The sequence below is a fragment of the Zootoca vivipara genome, chromosome 8, assembly GCF_963506605.1.
Source record: "Zootoca vivipara chromosome 8, rZooViv1.1, whole genome shotgun sequence".
Classification (NCBI taxonomy): Eukaryota; Metazoa; Chordata; class Lepidosauria; order Squamata; family Lacertidae; genus Zootoca; species Zootoca vivipara.
In genome coordinates this window covers 40,259,851-40,275,720 of record NC_083283.1, presented here as the reverse complement: position 1 = coordinate 40,275,720, position 15,870 = coordinate 40,259,851, and the positions used below count along the sequence as shown (strand labels likewise).

General features: G+C 41.9%; 1 protein-coding gene across 4 annotated transcripts in view; it reads left to right on the top strand.

The window, feature by feature from the left end:
- The window catches only part of SPIDR (scaffold protein involved in DNA repair), a 170,876-nt gene that overhangs the window by 103,696 nt on the left and 51,310 nt on the right, over positions 1–15,870 (top strand). For all 4 annotated transcript variants that reach the window (XM_035126455.2, XM_035126454.2, XM_035126458.2 and 1 more), the window contains 2 exons: positions 5,930–6,131; positions 8,909–9,183. In XM_035126455.2, the coding sequence (XP_034982346.2) occupies positions 5,930–6,131; positions 8,909–9,183 (477 nt within the window). The remainder of the gene's footprint in view (positions 1–5,929; positions 6,132–8,908; positions 9,184–15,870) is intronic.

Sequence of the window (15,870 nt, the reverse complement as noted above, 5' to 3'; positions counted from 1 at the left end):
GAGATCTTTTTTGTTTTTAGTTCTCCTCCAACTAGAATTGAGTTTAGTTTCCAATTGCTAAATATGCTTGAATTAACAGTTGACCTGATCACAGCCTTTGCCTTCTTCTCTGTTTCCTGTGTGTAATAAAAAAAAACCCAATTCTCGGGGCATTCTGAAGTGTTTCTGTTTTGGAGTTAAACAGTAATATGAAGTATATGAACAATGAAGCTTCTGGGAATTTGAAATAACTGCAGTACTGAAGGACTGGTTAAGCCTTCCAATATTTTCATTATGAGCTCCAAATAATTCTCAAGTGATTAAAGTTGGCAATAAAGTTTTCTTTGTGCAGGAACCTGGCAAAGAGTGCTACAGCTTGGCAGTAAGATTTAAAATAAAAATTTTAAAAAAAACAATGCACATTGAAATGTATTTGAGATATATCTTGAACTCCACAAAACTGGGAGAAAAGTAAACATGGCAAATTAGTCTTTACTTTGTAGTGTGCAATGGCTGTTCTTGCTCTTAGCAAAGAAAAAAAGGAGGGGGACTTGCTAAATTCAGTGGGGTTACATGAGGACAGAATTTCGGTATTAGTTTTGCCTTTACTTTGTGTTGTGGAATTTGCCAACACTTGAGAATAACTTCAGCTTAATTCTAGTTACAGGTAGGTAGCCGTGTTGGTCTGCTGTCGAAACAAAATAAAAATAAAATAGAAAAAAATCATTCCAGTAGCACCTTGGAGACCAACTAAGTTTTTCACTAGTATGAGCTTTCGTGTGCATGCACACTTCTTCAGATACATTGAAACAGAAATCACCACACCCTTATATATAGTGGGAGGGTGGGGAGGGGTATTACTCAGAAGGGTGGTGGGAATGGTGATTGGCTAATAGGTGTGGTGAACCTGTTGACGACTGTTAACGACTGCAATTGGTCTTACAGGAAAAAGCAAGGGGTGAGTTGGCTAAAATAGCTTTATCATGTATAATGAGATAAGAATCCAATGTCTCTATTCAGACCAACTTATTACCAAACTTAAAACCATGGAATTTGTCTGCCTCAGTGAGCACCATCTTACTTCAGATCTCCAATGAAATTACAACTGCTTTATTTTCTTTACTTGTTGTATTTCAAAGTGTATTGTTGTTCATTTCTTATCTGATATGGGGAATTGGGAGTTAACAAGGACCCAAATTCTGTAATTATATTATACAGGCTAACCATATCATATCCCTTTGTGAAATCCCAATAGTGTACAAACAACTGTTCATGCTATAGGGGATGGAGCTGTCCAGAAAACCAATGGCTTTATTGATAGCAGATACAAGAACCCAGCTATATAGGCAGTATATAATTTTTAAAAAATACTTTAAAATATTTAAAATGCATTTAAAATTTAAAAAGTACTTTGTGTATGTGTTAGAAAGTAAACCACCATTTCCAACAGTTCACAACTAGCACATACATGCTACCTTCAAGACCATTAAGTCTGAGCATGCTCTAGCCATGGAACATTTTGGGAGAATGCATAGACAAGGAAGAAGATCTGATTTCTGCTAATAACTGTTGTAGCAACTGTTTACACAAGCACTCCTGATAAAAATAATGTCAAACAGCAGGCAGTTGTTTCTCAAAGGTGGCTTATGTGTTCTAGTTCTATCCAAGCTTTTTTCTGCTCTAGAGAGCACTGGATTAATGCCATGATGGGGAACAATAAGTATAATTGTAAATGATAATCAGGAAAAATATGTGTCTGTTTTATATTGGCCTCTATTTCTTGGCATTGCATGTCATTTAGTTGAGAGCAGGCACCTGTACAAAAGATATAACGTTAATACACAGCTTGGCAGTTCTCTGCCAGTGGCTAAAGAGCATTGGTTCCCTGGTAAGTGTGTGTCATGTTGAAAATGATTCGCTTGTCACTTTCTGATTTACATTTCACTAATATTTGCTTATGAATATCTGGATCTTGGTGTGCTGACAATCTGAAATGAGTGCCTAATTCATGCCCCCCATTCACACATCCCAAGTCTTTTCCTGTAATTCTAAAATCCTTCTCTTGTGACCACATGGCTTATCATGTCCTGTCCCACTATGCTGTGTGCCACCACAAATTGCCATAATATTTTCACCTGCCCAATCAATATATTGCTGGTTTGTGTGTCCTGTAATTTTCTGGTAGAACAGCCAGCCATTCTTTTAAGTAGTTAGTTCTCAAACAACTTTGGGTTTTAGAAACTGGCATGTTGAATTGTGCATAGAAATGCCCAGGAGTAAATGTACTGTAGTTGTGTTAAAACTTCCATTATGGACCCTTCACTCAGTCCCAGTTGGCTATCTAGCTGCAGTATTTTGAACCAAATGTACCGGTAGTTTCTGAATAGTTATCAAAGGCAGCCCTTCATATAATGCATTGCAGCACTCCGGGTGAGATGTTATTCCAAGCATGGATTTCTGAGGTTAGAACATCTCTAGCCAAGAAGGTTGCAGCTGGGTCATCAGCCTGAATTAAAGGTGCTTCATGTCATGGGTGCCTGCTGGATCTCTACAGACAAGGCTGGAGTTAAGAGCATTTCCAGCCTGCAATAGTTATTCTTCAGAGGAAGTACAGCACTCTCCAGCATAGGCTGACTACCACCTCCTAGGTCAGACAAACTATCAACAACACTTCTATCTTCTCTAGAGTGGCCTTCATATCACCCCAAATCCTTCAATGACCTAAGCAGTTTCATATAGATAGTATATAGGAGCACTCAATCGCACAACTTAGGGCAAAGCAATAGGTGCCATGTACCACCTTCTGGAACAACCATCCAGAGAGGATCAGAACTGCTAGAACATGGCATTTCCCATTCTGGACAGTCAATCCAGTAGTATACCATGATATCAAAAGACTCTTTGAGGTCCAAGAGAAATAACAAGGCAAGACTAAAAGTATATATATTTCCTTGTATTAGGTCATTCGCTGGAGCTACCAGAACTGCTTCAATGCTGAACAGTAAATTGAAATTGATCTAGATAATCAGTGTCATTTAGTGTCTGTAGTTGTCTGGCTACAAATTTGCCTATGAAGGATATATTTGAAACTGGTCAACACCACCTTCAGGATTCATAGGAAGACTGCCACCTTGCATCAACAAGATAGGCAGCAGATGGGGCAGATCCCTTTGATTATATCTAGTGCTACTTCTACTCAAAGTAGACCTATTTAAATTGGTGGGCATGATTAATCCATGTGCATTAATTTCAGCAGGCTTACTTTTTATAGAACAGGGCTGGATGCAACCCCTTCTTATCACTTGTCGATTTCAGTTTGGTTCAGAATTGTTCTACTAATATACAAGTGGCTTTACATTAAAAAGTACCTACCATAATTTTCCAGTGCATATGGAATGTTAGCCACTCTGATCTGCAGACACCATTACTATGCTGTGAACTAGGTTTCGACAGAACCCAAAAAGAAAGTGTGCCCTGTAATGACAAACCTGGAGTGATGTTCCCATCATTGTTTCATTTACCGTAGTCAGGCAGTTTCTGTATGACTGAGCCTCACAATTTTCCACACACCCCAGGTAATGAATAGGAGGAACTAATTAAAAACCCTGGAAAGTAAGTGCAGTAACAGAATGTAAATATAGTTCAGCAATGTCTCAACCTGTTTGATTTTGCTACTGCTGCACTACTTAGTTAACTACATGAAAGCTTTGCCATGCTTTCCCCATCATATGCCTGTAGTTTTAGCAGTCTCTGCAAACAAAGTTCTATGTTTATTCAAACAAGTGAATAGTCACCATCTGCGACACTCACCAAACCTAACTCAAGCAGAAAAGGAAGCAATTGGCTGCCAATTAGTTTCTGGATCCAATTCAAAGTACTGGTTTTGACCTATAAAGCCTTAAACATCTCAGGGCCACAAAACCTTAAGGACCACCTCTCCCTACATAAACTGACCTGCACCATTTGATCACCATCTGAAGCCCTTCTTCATGTGCCGCCTCCATGAGAGGTCAAGAGGGTGGCAACATGAGAACGGGCCTCTTCTGCAGTGGCTCCCCGTCCGTGGAATGCTGTCCCCAGGCAGGGCCGTCTCAAGCACGTCGGGCGCCCTGGCGCCATGGTGCGGAGATCGCTCCGGTGCCCACGCCCCGCTCCATTTCTTGCTGCGGCTGGTGGGTGGGCGCAGCGTGCAGCACAGTTTCCGTGCGGTTCTGCTGCGCGGTGCCCCCCTACTGAGCCGGCGTCCTGCGCCACCCATACTACCCCTAGAGCTGGCCCTGTCCCCAGGAAGCCTTGCTTGTCGCATGCATTACATATCTTTAGAAGCCAAGCAAAAACATTCCTCTTCCAGGCCTTTGGCTAATTAAACAATCTATGGCTTATTAAACTGTGCTGGGATAGTGGTGATACTATTTTTCTTTGTTCCTATATTATGTTTGTGTTTTTATACTGTAAAAACACTATATTTATGTTTTTATATTATAAACCACCCTGTAATCCTCGGAATAAGGGCACTATAGAAATTTAATAAATCAAACGGAATAAACAAACTTATGAATGCATAAGCAGTATTTTCATACATTATATGAAGTAGGCATGTCATGTCTGTTTCCTTAGGCTTGCATCCTAATAACTCTTGTCATTTTATGCAAGACAAAGGGGATAGAATAAAGGGAAAAGCCAATAGTAAATAATAAGCTATGCTGGTTGCTAGGAGTTCACGCTGAAACTTTTATTATTTATTATAAAGGTTTATACTGTGCCTTTTCAATACACATGTATTACTCATAATAGTAAAATACAGCTACAGTGAAAGTGTAACAAGACAAGCATAGCAGATAAAACAGTCTTCAATGAAATAATGTCAATCTAGTAAGTAAAAAGCCTGTGGAGTGTGGGGGATGTCTTCACAAGCTAGTAGAAGCAATCAGAAAGGAAGTTATATGAACTTCATGGGGCAAGCTGTTTCTCAATACTGGTGCAGGCGGTGCAGCCAAATCAAACGTGTTTTCACCATGAATGGGAGACAGCCATCTTAACTATGGGTGCAAATATATTATCCTTTAGAGAGGGATGAAGCATTTACTACACTCTTGTCTTACTTGGCTATTCCCCGTGTAGCTGACATAATCAAGGATCAAGTATACAGTGATAGATCTCATACTTCCACAGATCTTGTCCACATTCTTTACTTGGAAGTAAGGAAACCAGTGATGGCCCCTCCCCTTCAACAAAGCAGGTGTTTTATAATATATTCTCCTCTATATCAAAGCAGCTGTGCTGATTATTGTTTAGCAAAGCAGGCAGAGCAACCTTCCAGCATAAAAATGGGAGGAGTGTTTCTGTTGTGGACCCTGGGGTGTTGTGCTACCGCTTCTGCATAGCCAAGTATGGGAGTGGACTCGTTGGTGGTGGTGGTGGTGGTGGTGATGGTGGTGTTGAAAAGCACATGATACACATCGAACTGCTCAGTTGTACCATATTTTTCAAAAGCTTGTAATGGAGAATTAATGAGGCTAAATCATATATTGGTCCAGATTAATGCACAAATCTGCCCTTTTAAAAAATTGACTATTAAACCAATATATCAAATGTTTACAACACATAACCTAATATTTTATGCTTCTATGACAGTCCAGTTCAGGACTAACAGAACTTTGTAAACCCATAATGCATGGCTGGTCAATAAATTTAATCTAATTAGCCACAAAATTAGTCATTTAGTCCATAGCACTGTATTAGTATTGCCATTTCAGCAATAATAATAATCATAATCTTCAAACTGTATGCTAAAATTAATTTGTTAGTAAAAAATTATTTTAAAAGACTGTAGGAAAGGAATCTGTGTATACTTCTGAAGCAGATTCTAATTCATGATTATAGGTTTGCTTAGTAGTCTACAGCTCTAACTTGTTACAGTAAATGAGATAGCCATGATTCTGTTTTTCAGGCAAAGACTTCTTCTTCCAAATGATAGCATTCCAGTTATCATGAATACTTACTTCAGTCAGAAAGTTATTAAAGAACAAACAGAGATGGAAAGGCAACATCTTCAAGAACCATTGCTTATTAAAAGAAAGATATCTTTGGCTTGGGTATTCAATTTTTCCACCATAAAAGGCGATTTGCCTCAAACATCTGCAGTTAACCAGGTAATGTTTTATTTTACAACTTAACACTTTGTAGCGAGTTGATGAACAGATATTTTCAAACAGTGCATGCAAGAACACTCATGTGCTCTCTATAGCCTTCATTTAAGCAAGATTTAGAGTTTGCTAGTGAATAATATTAATATTTTACAATCAAGATTTCCCCCACATGTTGACACACTGAACTGATCAGATACTTTGCTTTAGCCTCACTACTGTCTTGAGTGGTATTGCTGTCATATATTTAGCAGATTACTTTTCGTTTGATTTGCTGCTCAGCTACTTAAATTTACCAGCCTTTCTAAAGGGATAGCTACATGTTGTCAAACAACAAGCCAGTGGTGTTCCCATCCTCCCTGTCCATAAGCTCTAGTAAAACATGCAATGTGTTCTGATGTCATTGTGCAGCATTTTCCATCTTACCTTTAGTGGCAGGGAAGGTGGGGAAACACATAGTGTACAACAGTGCACAACACATGGAGAAGTCCACAGCATCCTATATAATAATATGCAAGTGTCCCTGCGTCCAGTTGTCCCGTGTGTCCCTGGGGTACTGCGCATGTACCCCAGAGACACGGATTGGACGGAGAGACAGAACGCGCACACGCGCACGCTCCCCCCCCTGCCTACCGTTTAATCCGCTTAGTCTGGGTGCTCTTTCTGTGGCGGCGGCGCGTGGGGGGAGGCGGCTAGCCCCTCCCACAGCCGCCGCTTCGTTGGGGCGCTCCGCTGAGCCCAGCTGGGCAGCGGGCGCCCAGAAGAAGGCTGCAATTCGGCCTCTCTCTGTGGCGGCGGCGGCACGTGGGGGGGGCCGGCTAGCCCCTCCCACAGCCGTCGCTTCGTTGGGGCGCTCCGCTGAGCCCAGCTGGGCAGCGGGCGCCCAGAAGAAGGCCGCAATTCGGCCTCTCTCTGTGGCGGCGGCACGTGGGGGGGGCCGGCTAGCCCCTCCCACAGCCGCCGCTTCGTTGGGGCGCTCCGCTGAGCCCAGTTGGGCAGTGGGCGCCCAGAAGAAGGCCGCAATTCGGCCTCTTTCTGTGGCGGCGGCGCGTGGGGGGGCGGCTAGCCCCTCCCACAGCCGCCGCTTCGCCGGGGCTGCACACCCGTTCCTCTTTGCTTTGCACACTAAAAAACAATAAAATCTGTTCTAGCGCCCGTTTATTTTAACGGGCTGAATTCCACTAGTTCCTATATGAAACTTGAACTGGGTGGTCATGGCTCTAATCTGTCCTTTTGAACTCTTAGTTAATGTTTCCTCACCTGAACCTCCTCTTAAGAAGGTTCTGTTAGTGAGCTTCACTTACGCTTGGAGAATCTCTGAGTTTCTTCACACATACAGCAGGCATTATAAAGTGGATCTTATGCCCAAAGGTCCTGCCTTTGGATGTGGAGGATCAAACTGAAGACATACTCAAATGAGATTACTTCTAGAATAAGCATTGGGCTCTGCTTTCCCAAGAGCAAAAGATATTTTTATTTACGTATCTTCTGTTCTTTTCAGAGTAAAGACGGGGCAGTCTGTCCACTTGTGGTTAAGGTTTAGGCTGATCTGCACCTATAGATTCATGTTGAAAAGGAATTTGGGAGGGCGGACAAATAGGGATTTGTTGTCTCCATATTATCAGTTATTTGTGTTTGTTATAGATCTCAAAGTACAATCTATTCATGTTTATTGAAAAGTAAGACCCACTGTGGTCAGGAGTCGGCTTCCCTAGTGTTTGTATAGGATTGTAGCCTTATTTTTTTGTGACTGCGGTTCTGTTTTTTCTGTTACCATGTTTGTTCCCCAAGGGAATGCAGCCCTAGATAGAAAGAAAAAGAAAAGATGCCCTGCCGCTATTATAGGAGTACAAAGGCTGGAACATCCAGCTTATCTCCTCTTGGTTGGTAGATTCAGTCTTCAACCTCATCAGAGGGAGATTATCTGTGCTTTCCTAGGAAAGAACTGGCCAAGCAGAAAACGCTCCCCTTCACATGGCTTTATTAAGACACAAAAGAAGAAATTGCTTTGAGAAAGCTACTGCCATTTCTTTCACCAGTTTGTCATCTAGATGAACTAATTCAGAATAAAGATTGTCCTGCTTCAGTTTTCACCATGTCTACCTCACACACATTTTTTACTCAAACACAGATATGTTACCTGAAGGAGCGTCTCCACCCACATCATTCTGCTCGGACACTAAGGTCCAGTACCGAGGGCCTTCTGGCGGTTCCCTCGTTGTGAGAAGCCAAGTTGCAGGGAACCAGGCAGAGGGCCTTCTCAGTAGTGGCACCCACCCTGTGGAACGCCCTCCCATCAGATGTCAAAGAGAAAAACAGCTACCAGATTTTTAGAAGACATCTGAAGGCAGCCCTGTTTAGGGAGGCTTTTAATGTTTAATAGATTATTTTATTTCATTTTTCTGTTGGAAGCCGCCCAGAGTGGCTGGGGAAACCCAGCCAGATGGGCGGGGTATAAATAAATTATTATTATTATTATTTTATTATATTATATGTAAGACCCCTGCCAATTTGTTCTCAGACAGTTATTGCTGCTGGGGGGACGCCGCCGGGAACAATAAGGGGGAAATGAACAGAAAGAAAGGAGCTCTGATGAGATGAAATATTAGGCTAGCTTCAGGAGATGTTGAGGATTGGGGGAATATAAAATGAGGTGGGTCTCTGGACCACACGTTGCCCACCTCTGTGCTAGAAGGATGGGAATTTGTGGTAAGCAAAACCTTTCTTTCCTGTATGTTTTCATGCAATCTGTACAATGATTTGGTTTATGCCTTTTTTGCCAGGTCCCCTGTCTCAATATGAAGACTTCGAAGTCTGTGCATACGGATAGCAACAATGAGCCCAAATTATCTCCCTTTGCAGTTACTCCCATAAGCGACTCTCTTCTTGATATTGTCGAGACACAAGGAAGAGCTGGAGGGAGAGGAATCCAGGTCCAAGTGGTTGTTCAAAGGGTCTATTATTTGCCTGCTAAAGATGGTTTAAGGTGTCATCTTCAGAAAAACAACACTTCCGAGAACACTGCACCATTGTTAAATTCAGACCTGCCAAATGTTAGGTGAGTATTAGAAATTGGCCTAGTGTGAGTCTCAGCATTGATGGGAACAGTCAAATTATAAGACAAGCTAGACTGAACATGTTGATCAGGTGGTCCTGAGTTTTTTATGAAGCCTAGAACAATCCTACCTTTTAGCTAAAAACAAGGTGCTCTTTTTTTTAAGTAAAAGAGCAGGACTGGAAAACTTATTCATCATTTGCAGCCCATAGCCAAAATCTGTCATGAGTTTGAATTGTCTAACTAATTTTCTTGTAGTGAGCCATGTAATTACCCAGTTATTTGTATCTTTATAATAATGCTTGTGATGCCAAACTACAGTTTGGAACACAGGGGACTGTTTCAGGCCATTGGTCCATTTAGCTTAATATTGAATATTCACTGGCTGGCAGCAGCTGATCTCATCCAATCCTGCCTGGAGACTGCAATTACTTAAGAAACCAGGACATTTTACTTATCAAGTAGCTGTATTAAATTTGCAGTCTCATTATGTTTCTCATGTTATTCTCAAATTGTTGTTCTCATATGATATTAGTTATTACCCTATTAATGCTCTCAGTTTCTTCTTAATCTTCTTATAGTTTTTTGTAGAACAAACTTTTTTGTGCATAGGAAGCTGATATTGAGAGAACTTGGCTCATCCAAGGTCTCCCTATAACAGAACTCTTCTTTTTTAAAATTGTTTTTATTAAAGATTTTTGGGTTACAAAAGTACATACATCATCTCTGTTTTGAGATCATAAATTCCTTTCTACAGATCAGTTCTACAGATCAGTTATATTTGTTGTGAGACATTAATGTTGTAGTCAGTATAAGGTTGGGGGAGGAGAGAGGTGATGCTTAATCAAAGGGTACATAGTAGGTACAGTTTCTTTTCTCACTCTCATTCTCACCTCCTCCTCTGTCAGATACAAATGAGCTTAATTTCTGTTTACCCGAAAGCAATTGGACACAGCTTGTAAAAAGTACCTTGAAAGAAGAAATCCACCAGCTTGCAGTGGCACATAGATACTGTTGATGGAAACATGGGAAAGAAATGTAGATTGTTGACACTTGAAGGGTGAAAAATCTAATTCACTGTTTCAGTTTTTGTACTGTTGGCACCATACATAACTTTGGTTTTCTAATATTTTCTTGCTCTGAGTAAGGTGTCTGTTTTCATAGTCCCCCGGCAAAGTCAAATACCAGTTTGTCTCAGCTTATTTCAGTTGGGATGAAAGGGTTAATTTGTAGTTAGTCTGCCATACAGGTATTTGTTAGAAAATCAGAGTGCTTCCAAATTATTGTTGTTTTTGGCAGATCTGCCTGTCTGAAGCAGGGGCATAACAAGGGGGTGCGGTGGGTGCGGTCCACCCCGGGTGTCCCCACTGAGGGGGGTGACATAATGCCAGTCGGCACTCACCGTGGGGCCTGCAACATGCCCAAGCCACGTGTCTCTCCTGGGAATGTTGCGGTGGCTTGAGCGCCCACAGGCTCCACACTGCCCCAAACAGTCCATCTGTTGCCTCCCCCTCAGCTGTAGGGCGGCTGAGTGGGAGGAGGCAGGCAGACTCCTCTGAGGCCCCGCGGTGCCCCCACGGGCGGCTGGCCCCACCCCTGGGCACAGGGCACGCACACCGCCCCAGGCACCCGATCAGCTTGCTCTGCCACACGTCTCAAGAGACAGTGGAGTGCACCCCCTGGGATTGAAGTCATACCTGTTTAGGAAAGTTTTTAATGTGTGACATTTTAATGTATTTTAATCTTTGTTGGAAGCCGCTCAGAGTGGCTGGGGAAACCCAGTCAGATGGGCGGGGTACAAATAATATATTATTATTATTATTATTATTATTACTACTACTACTACTACTACTACTACCTTTGTGTTAGCAGCAATGTAGTGACCTCTCTGGGGCACAAGCCTGGGCAGTGTGTATGGAGGTCCTGCAGTTGGCAAGATACGACTATTCAAATTACTGTACCTTCATTGTCTAGAGCACAGGTGGCTAATATTTTTCTCGGCCTTAAGGTTATGTTACTCTCTGGGAATCTCTCCAACAGTCATATGCCAACAGCCCCGTTACCCGGCACTCTTAAACATGCTCACATGTTTGGCACGGATTCTTTTTTGCATTTCAGTACCAAGTTAAGATACAGGTTTCTCAAGTTTTTATGGGTTGTGAATTGTCAGCCCAGATTGATATCAATTTTCACTCTTCAGTTTCATGTGGCTGAATGTATTTACTGTTTTAACTGCTTCATTAATTTTTTATATTGTTGCACTTTGCAATTAATTTTACTGTACCCCATCATGATATTGTAGTGAAGGTTGGATTATGCATATTTGTGTTTTTGATTTTCCAACTACTCTGAAATGGTAGTTCATCAGGTATTCTGTTGTTTCAATTAACAGGGGTTCAGTATAGAAATAAAGTTTTAAAAAACAGTTGTAAAGATTACTCTTCAACTTAGGTACCATAAAAGGGGAAAATCTCCCTAAGATGTTTCAGGACAGGTTAATACAGCACACTCAGATTTGTACTTATTTCACAAATACAGTCTCTTTTGGCAGACACAAAATTAATTTTGGTGATTAAGAGAGAAAGCCCCCAGTAAATTTTGCCACTTGAATGGCATATTTGACAAAAGCCACCAGCAATATAGAGTAGCAGATTATGCTTGCTTGAAAAGGGTGTCTATGTCATGTGTTAAGATGCAGCCTCAGTGGCATGGCTTGGGTAGGTTCTTATAACCATACATACAGACAGAAGGCAATAAGGATATACTTTTATCCAGTGGAGTGAGAAATTAGAAAACTGAGCGTTGCAGCTACTAGAAACAACGACTAGCATTCACACCCAGCCAAGAGTTGTGCACCCTTGCTTTAGAAATAGCCTTGGGGAATCCAAGCCTTCTTCCCTAGCGTTCAGAGGGATAGCTCAGTAGGTAGAACACGAGACTTTTAACTTAGGGTTTGGGGTTTCAGCCCCATGTTGGGCAAAAGATTTCTGCCTTGCAGGGGGTTGGACTAGATGACCCTTGTGATCCCTTCCAACTACTGTATATGATTTCTTAATGTGTTGTGTGTGTTCTGGTGTAACTTGGTGGGTGTAAGAAGCACCCATGTTGTTTTGCAGGGATTAAGAAAAAGCTAGGGGACCCAGGTGGCACTGTGGGTTAAACCACCGAGCCTAGGGCTTGCTGATCAGAAGGTTGGCGGTTCGAATCCCTGTGACAGGGTGAGCTCCCGTAGCTTGGTCCCAGCTCCTGCCAACATAGCAGTTCGAAAGCACGTCAAAATGCAAGTAGATAAATAGGGACCGCTACAGTGGGAAGGTAAATGGCGTTTCCATGTGCTGCTCTGGTTTGCCAGAAGCGGCTTTGAAATGCTGGCCACATGACCTGGAAGCTATACGCCGGCTCCCTCGGCCAATAATGCGAGATGAGCGCGCAACCCCAGAGTCGGTCACGACTGGACCTAATGGTCAGGGTCCCTTTACCTTTACCTAAGAAAAAGCTGCAGCCTGCTTTAAACACAACATTGTGTATCTTAGCCCACCTGTGCCTGTCAGTAATTAATATAATAGTGTGAAGTGCTTAGTTGTTTAGATTAGATCTAAAGGATGTAGGTAATGAGCAAAATTTAATTTTTTAAATTTGAATTATGCAATATTTCAGTAGGAGTGATTATGCTCCAGCAACTTTTAATGAGTTTCTGTAAAGCAATTTTGTTTGTACAGTGGTACGTAGACTACATCAGACTTAGCTGATTCAGATGTGAATTATTCATAAGCTTCTTTACAGTTTTTGCTTTTCCGTGCTGAACTTTTATGTATCTACTTATACCTATCTTAGGGACCCAGGTGGCGCTGTGGTTAAACCACTGAGCCTAGGGCTTGCTGATCAGAAGGTCAGCGGTTCGAATCCCTGTGACGGGGTGAGCTCCCGTTGCTTGGTCCCAGCTCCTGCCAACCTAGCAGTTCGAAAGCACGTCAAAATGCAAGTAGATAAATAGGAACCGCTACAGCGGGAAGGTAAATGGCGTTTCCATGTGCTGCTCTGGTTTGCCAGAAGCAGCTTTGTCATGCTAGCCACATGACCTGGAAGCTATACGCCGGCTCCCTCGGCCAATAATGCGAGATGAGCGCGCAACCCCAGAGTCGGTCACGACTGGACCTAATGGTCAGGGGTCCCTTTACCTTTACCTTTTTATACCTATCTTAACACAAACACCATTGAATTTATTGCAAGTTCTTTATCTGAGTAAAGATAATGGGTCCAATGCTATTGCTAACGTTTCAAGGTAGGCAAATTTGAATTGAGGTCACCATTGTGTTTACCTTCAGGAAAACCAAAGCCTGTGTTACACAAGACATTTTAAATTAGTGTTTATTGCGGCTCAAGAGGGAAAGGGCATTTGTAGAAAATCCATGTTCACAGATGTTAGCATCTGTCAAATCGTTTTCTTTTGTGGGCAACTTCCATTCTGTTTACGACATACCATTCATTTTTTTCAAGTACATGTTTCTAAACAAAGCATTCATGAGCATGATTTTTAAGAACTTTAATACTTATGGGACTTTTTTTTCAAGTACTAGATAAACAGGAAGCAGACAACCTAAATGTGCCTCACTGAACTCCATATGATAGAAATGTTTCAGTATCTCGTAAATAAGAGAGTCCAATTGGTAGTATTTTCATAAAGATGTCTCATTGCTATTTAAGGGCTCTTACATTATTTCCCTTAGTTTTTTCCTTAGTTGAGCAAGATGAATCCCATGGCAGATTAAAGTGTGATAATCAAATTTTACTGTAAAGTTTCATCCTAAGAAACAGTAGGGGTGGAATCTGTAATTAACATATTGAAAGCATGGGTGCCATCCCCAAATGATTACATTTTACTATTTCCCTTATAATCTTCCTCTTCCTTTTGAGAAGCCTAGAGAGGTTTATATGAAGCTCCTATTCCTTGGGAAATAATAATAATAACAGCAGAATGAACGAACGAACAGATCTTCACCTACTTAATGATACTGCGTAACGTCCATCTCCTTTCCCCTGATTGCTGCAATGGATCCTCACCCCTGCTTGGTTTTGATTGCATCCGCACCATACTTTTAAAGCACATTTACACAGCTTCAATAGTCATGGCTGCTTCCAAGAATCCAAGGAACCATACTTACCCATCACAGAGCTACAATTCCCAACACCCTTAACAAACCACATTTGCCGTGGAGCAAATTAGAAGATGTACTGTTTCTGTATGAGCTATCTAGTGGTTTAAAGTATAAGGAGCCTGTCATAGGCGACTTGTAAAGGTAACTTTCCTGCCCTAGAGCAGCGATCCAGTATGTGTGATACTAGTTATTAGTCAGTAGTTTCACCTGAGAATAGTAATTTTCCAGCACCTGGTGTAGGTCAAGTATTCCAAGATGGTGTACATCAAAAGTGTGGAATTTTCCTTTTCTTTCTGACATTTCTTCATTTTGAATATTTGTGTCTTTTAAATGTTGTGCTGAAAAGCAGAAGTCCAAGTACATATACAGTGGTACCTCTACTTACGAATTTAATGTGTTCCAAACGCACATTTGTAAGTAGAAAAAAATTGTAAGTCGATTCCCATAGGAATGCATTGGGAGAAAAAATTCGTAAGTAGAAAAAATCCTATCTAAACCGCATCCAAGATGGCGGACGGAGCTCCATTCGTAAGTACAGTAGAAACATTCGTAAGTAGAGGTACCACTGTACAACATAACCCTATCTCCCACCTCCCACTTCAGTTCCAGCCTGGCTAATAGTTGTGCTATAATCATGTTGGAGCAGCTCATCAGAAGTCTTATGAAATATAGGCAAGTGAGGCTATGTATAGTAGGTACTATAAAGAGAATAGCTCTTGGCATCCCAGGACAGTGTTGTTGGATGTGCTGTATATAGAGTTAATATTAATAGATACAGGATTAGATGGCCCAAATTTGTGAAATATTTACTTATGAATTCAGGTTTAATTTTTTTAAAGAAACCCATCATGTACTATTTCTTTTAACAGACAATAAGAGGGATACAGCAGAATACAGGTATTTAGACGGCAATGTTAATTATTTCCATTTAAAGACATTTCTTAAGGGCTGTCTCATTGGAGATCTACTGATATCAGCACCTAAACCCCCCCCCCCCAATTCACTGTTCATCTCAGAAAGCCCATCATGTCTCAAATGTAGAGTGCATCACAATATTTTTGACAGAAATATTCCTAATTCATTGGACCCAACTTTTTTTAGTTTAGACAAATTTAGGTTGCGTTCCAAATGGAATATAGTTTTGGCTTCTCATTAACATTTTTTTTCATGCCTTATGGCAGAGGTCGGCAGCCTAAGGCCCATGGGTCACAAGCGGCCCAAAGGGGTTGTTTAACCAGCCCACGAGCCGCCCCCGAACTGAGCCACCCGCTCGGCAAGTCTCCACGCGCTGCACTAAACCAGCACAGTACAGCGTGTGGACGTGTGGACTTGCTTCCGCAGCGCCAGAAATCGCGTCTGCGCATGTGCAAATGCCGGAAATCGCATCTGTGCAGACGCATATGCCGGAAATCGCGTCTGCGCAGACGCAGTTGCCGGAAATTGTGGGCGTGCACGTGATCCGGCCCACGGAGGGATCTCCACTGGAGTGAACCGGCCCAGGTAAGGTAAACATTGCTGACCCCTGCCTTATGGC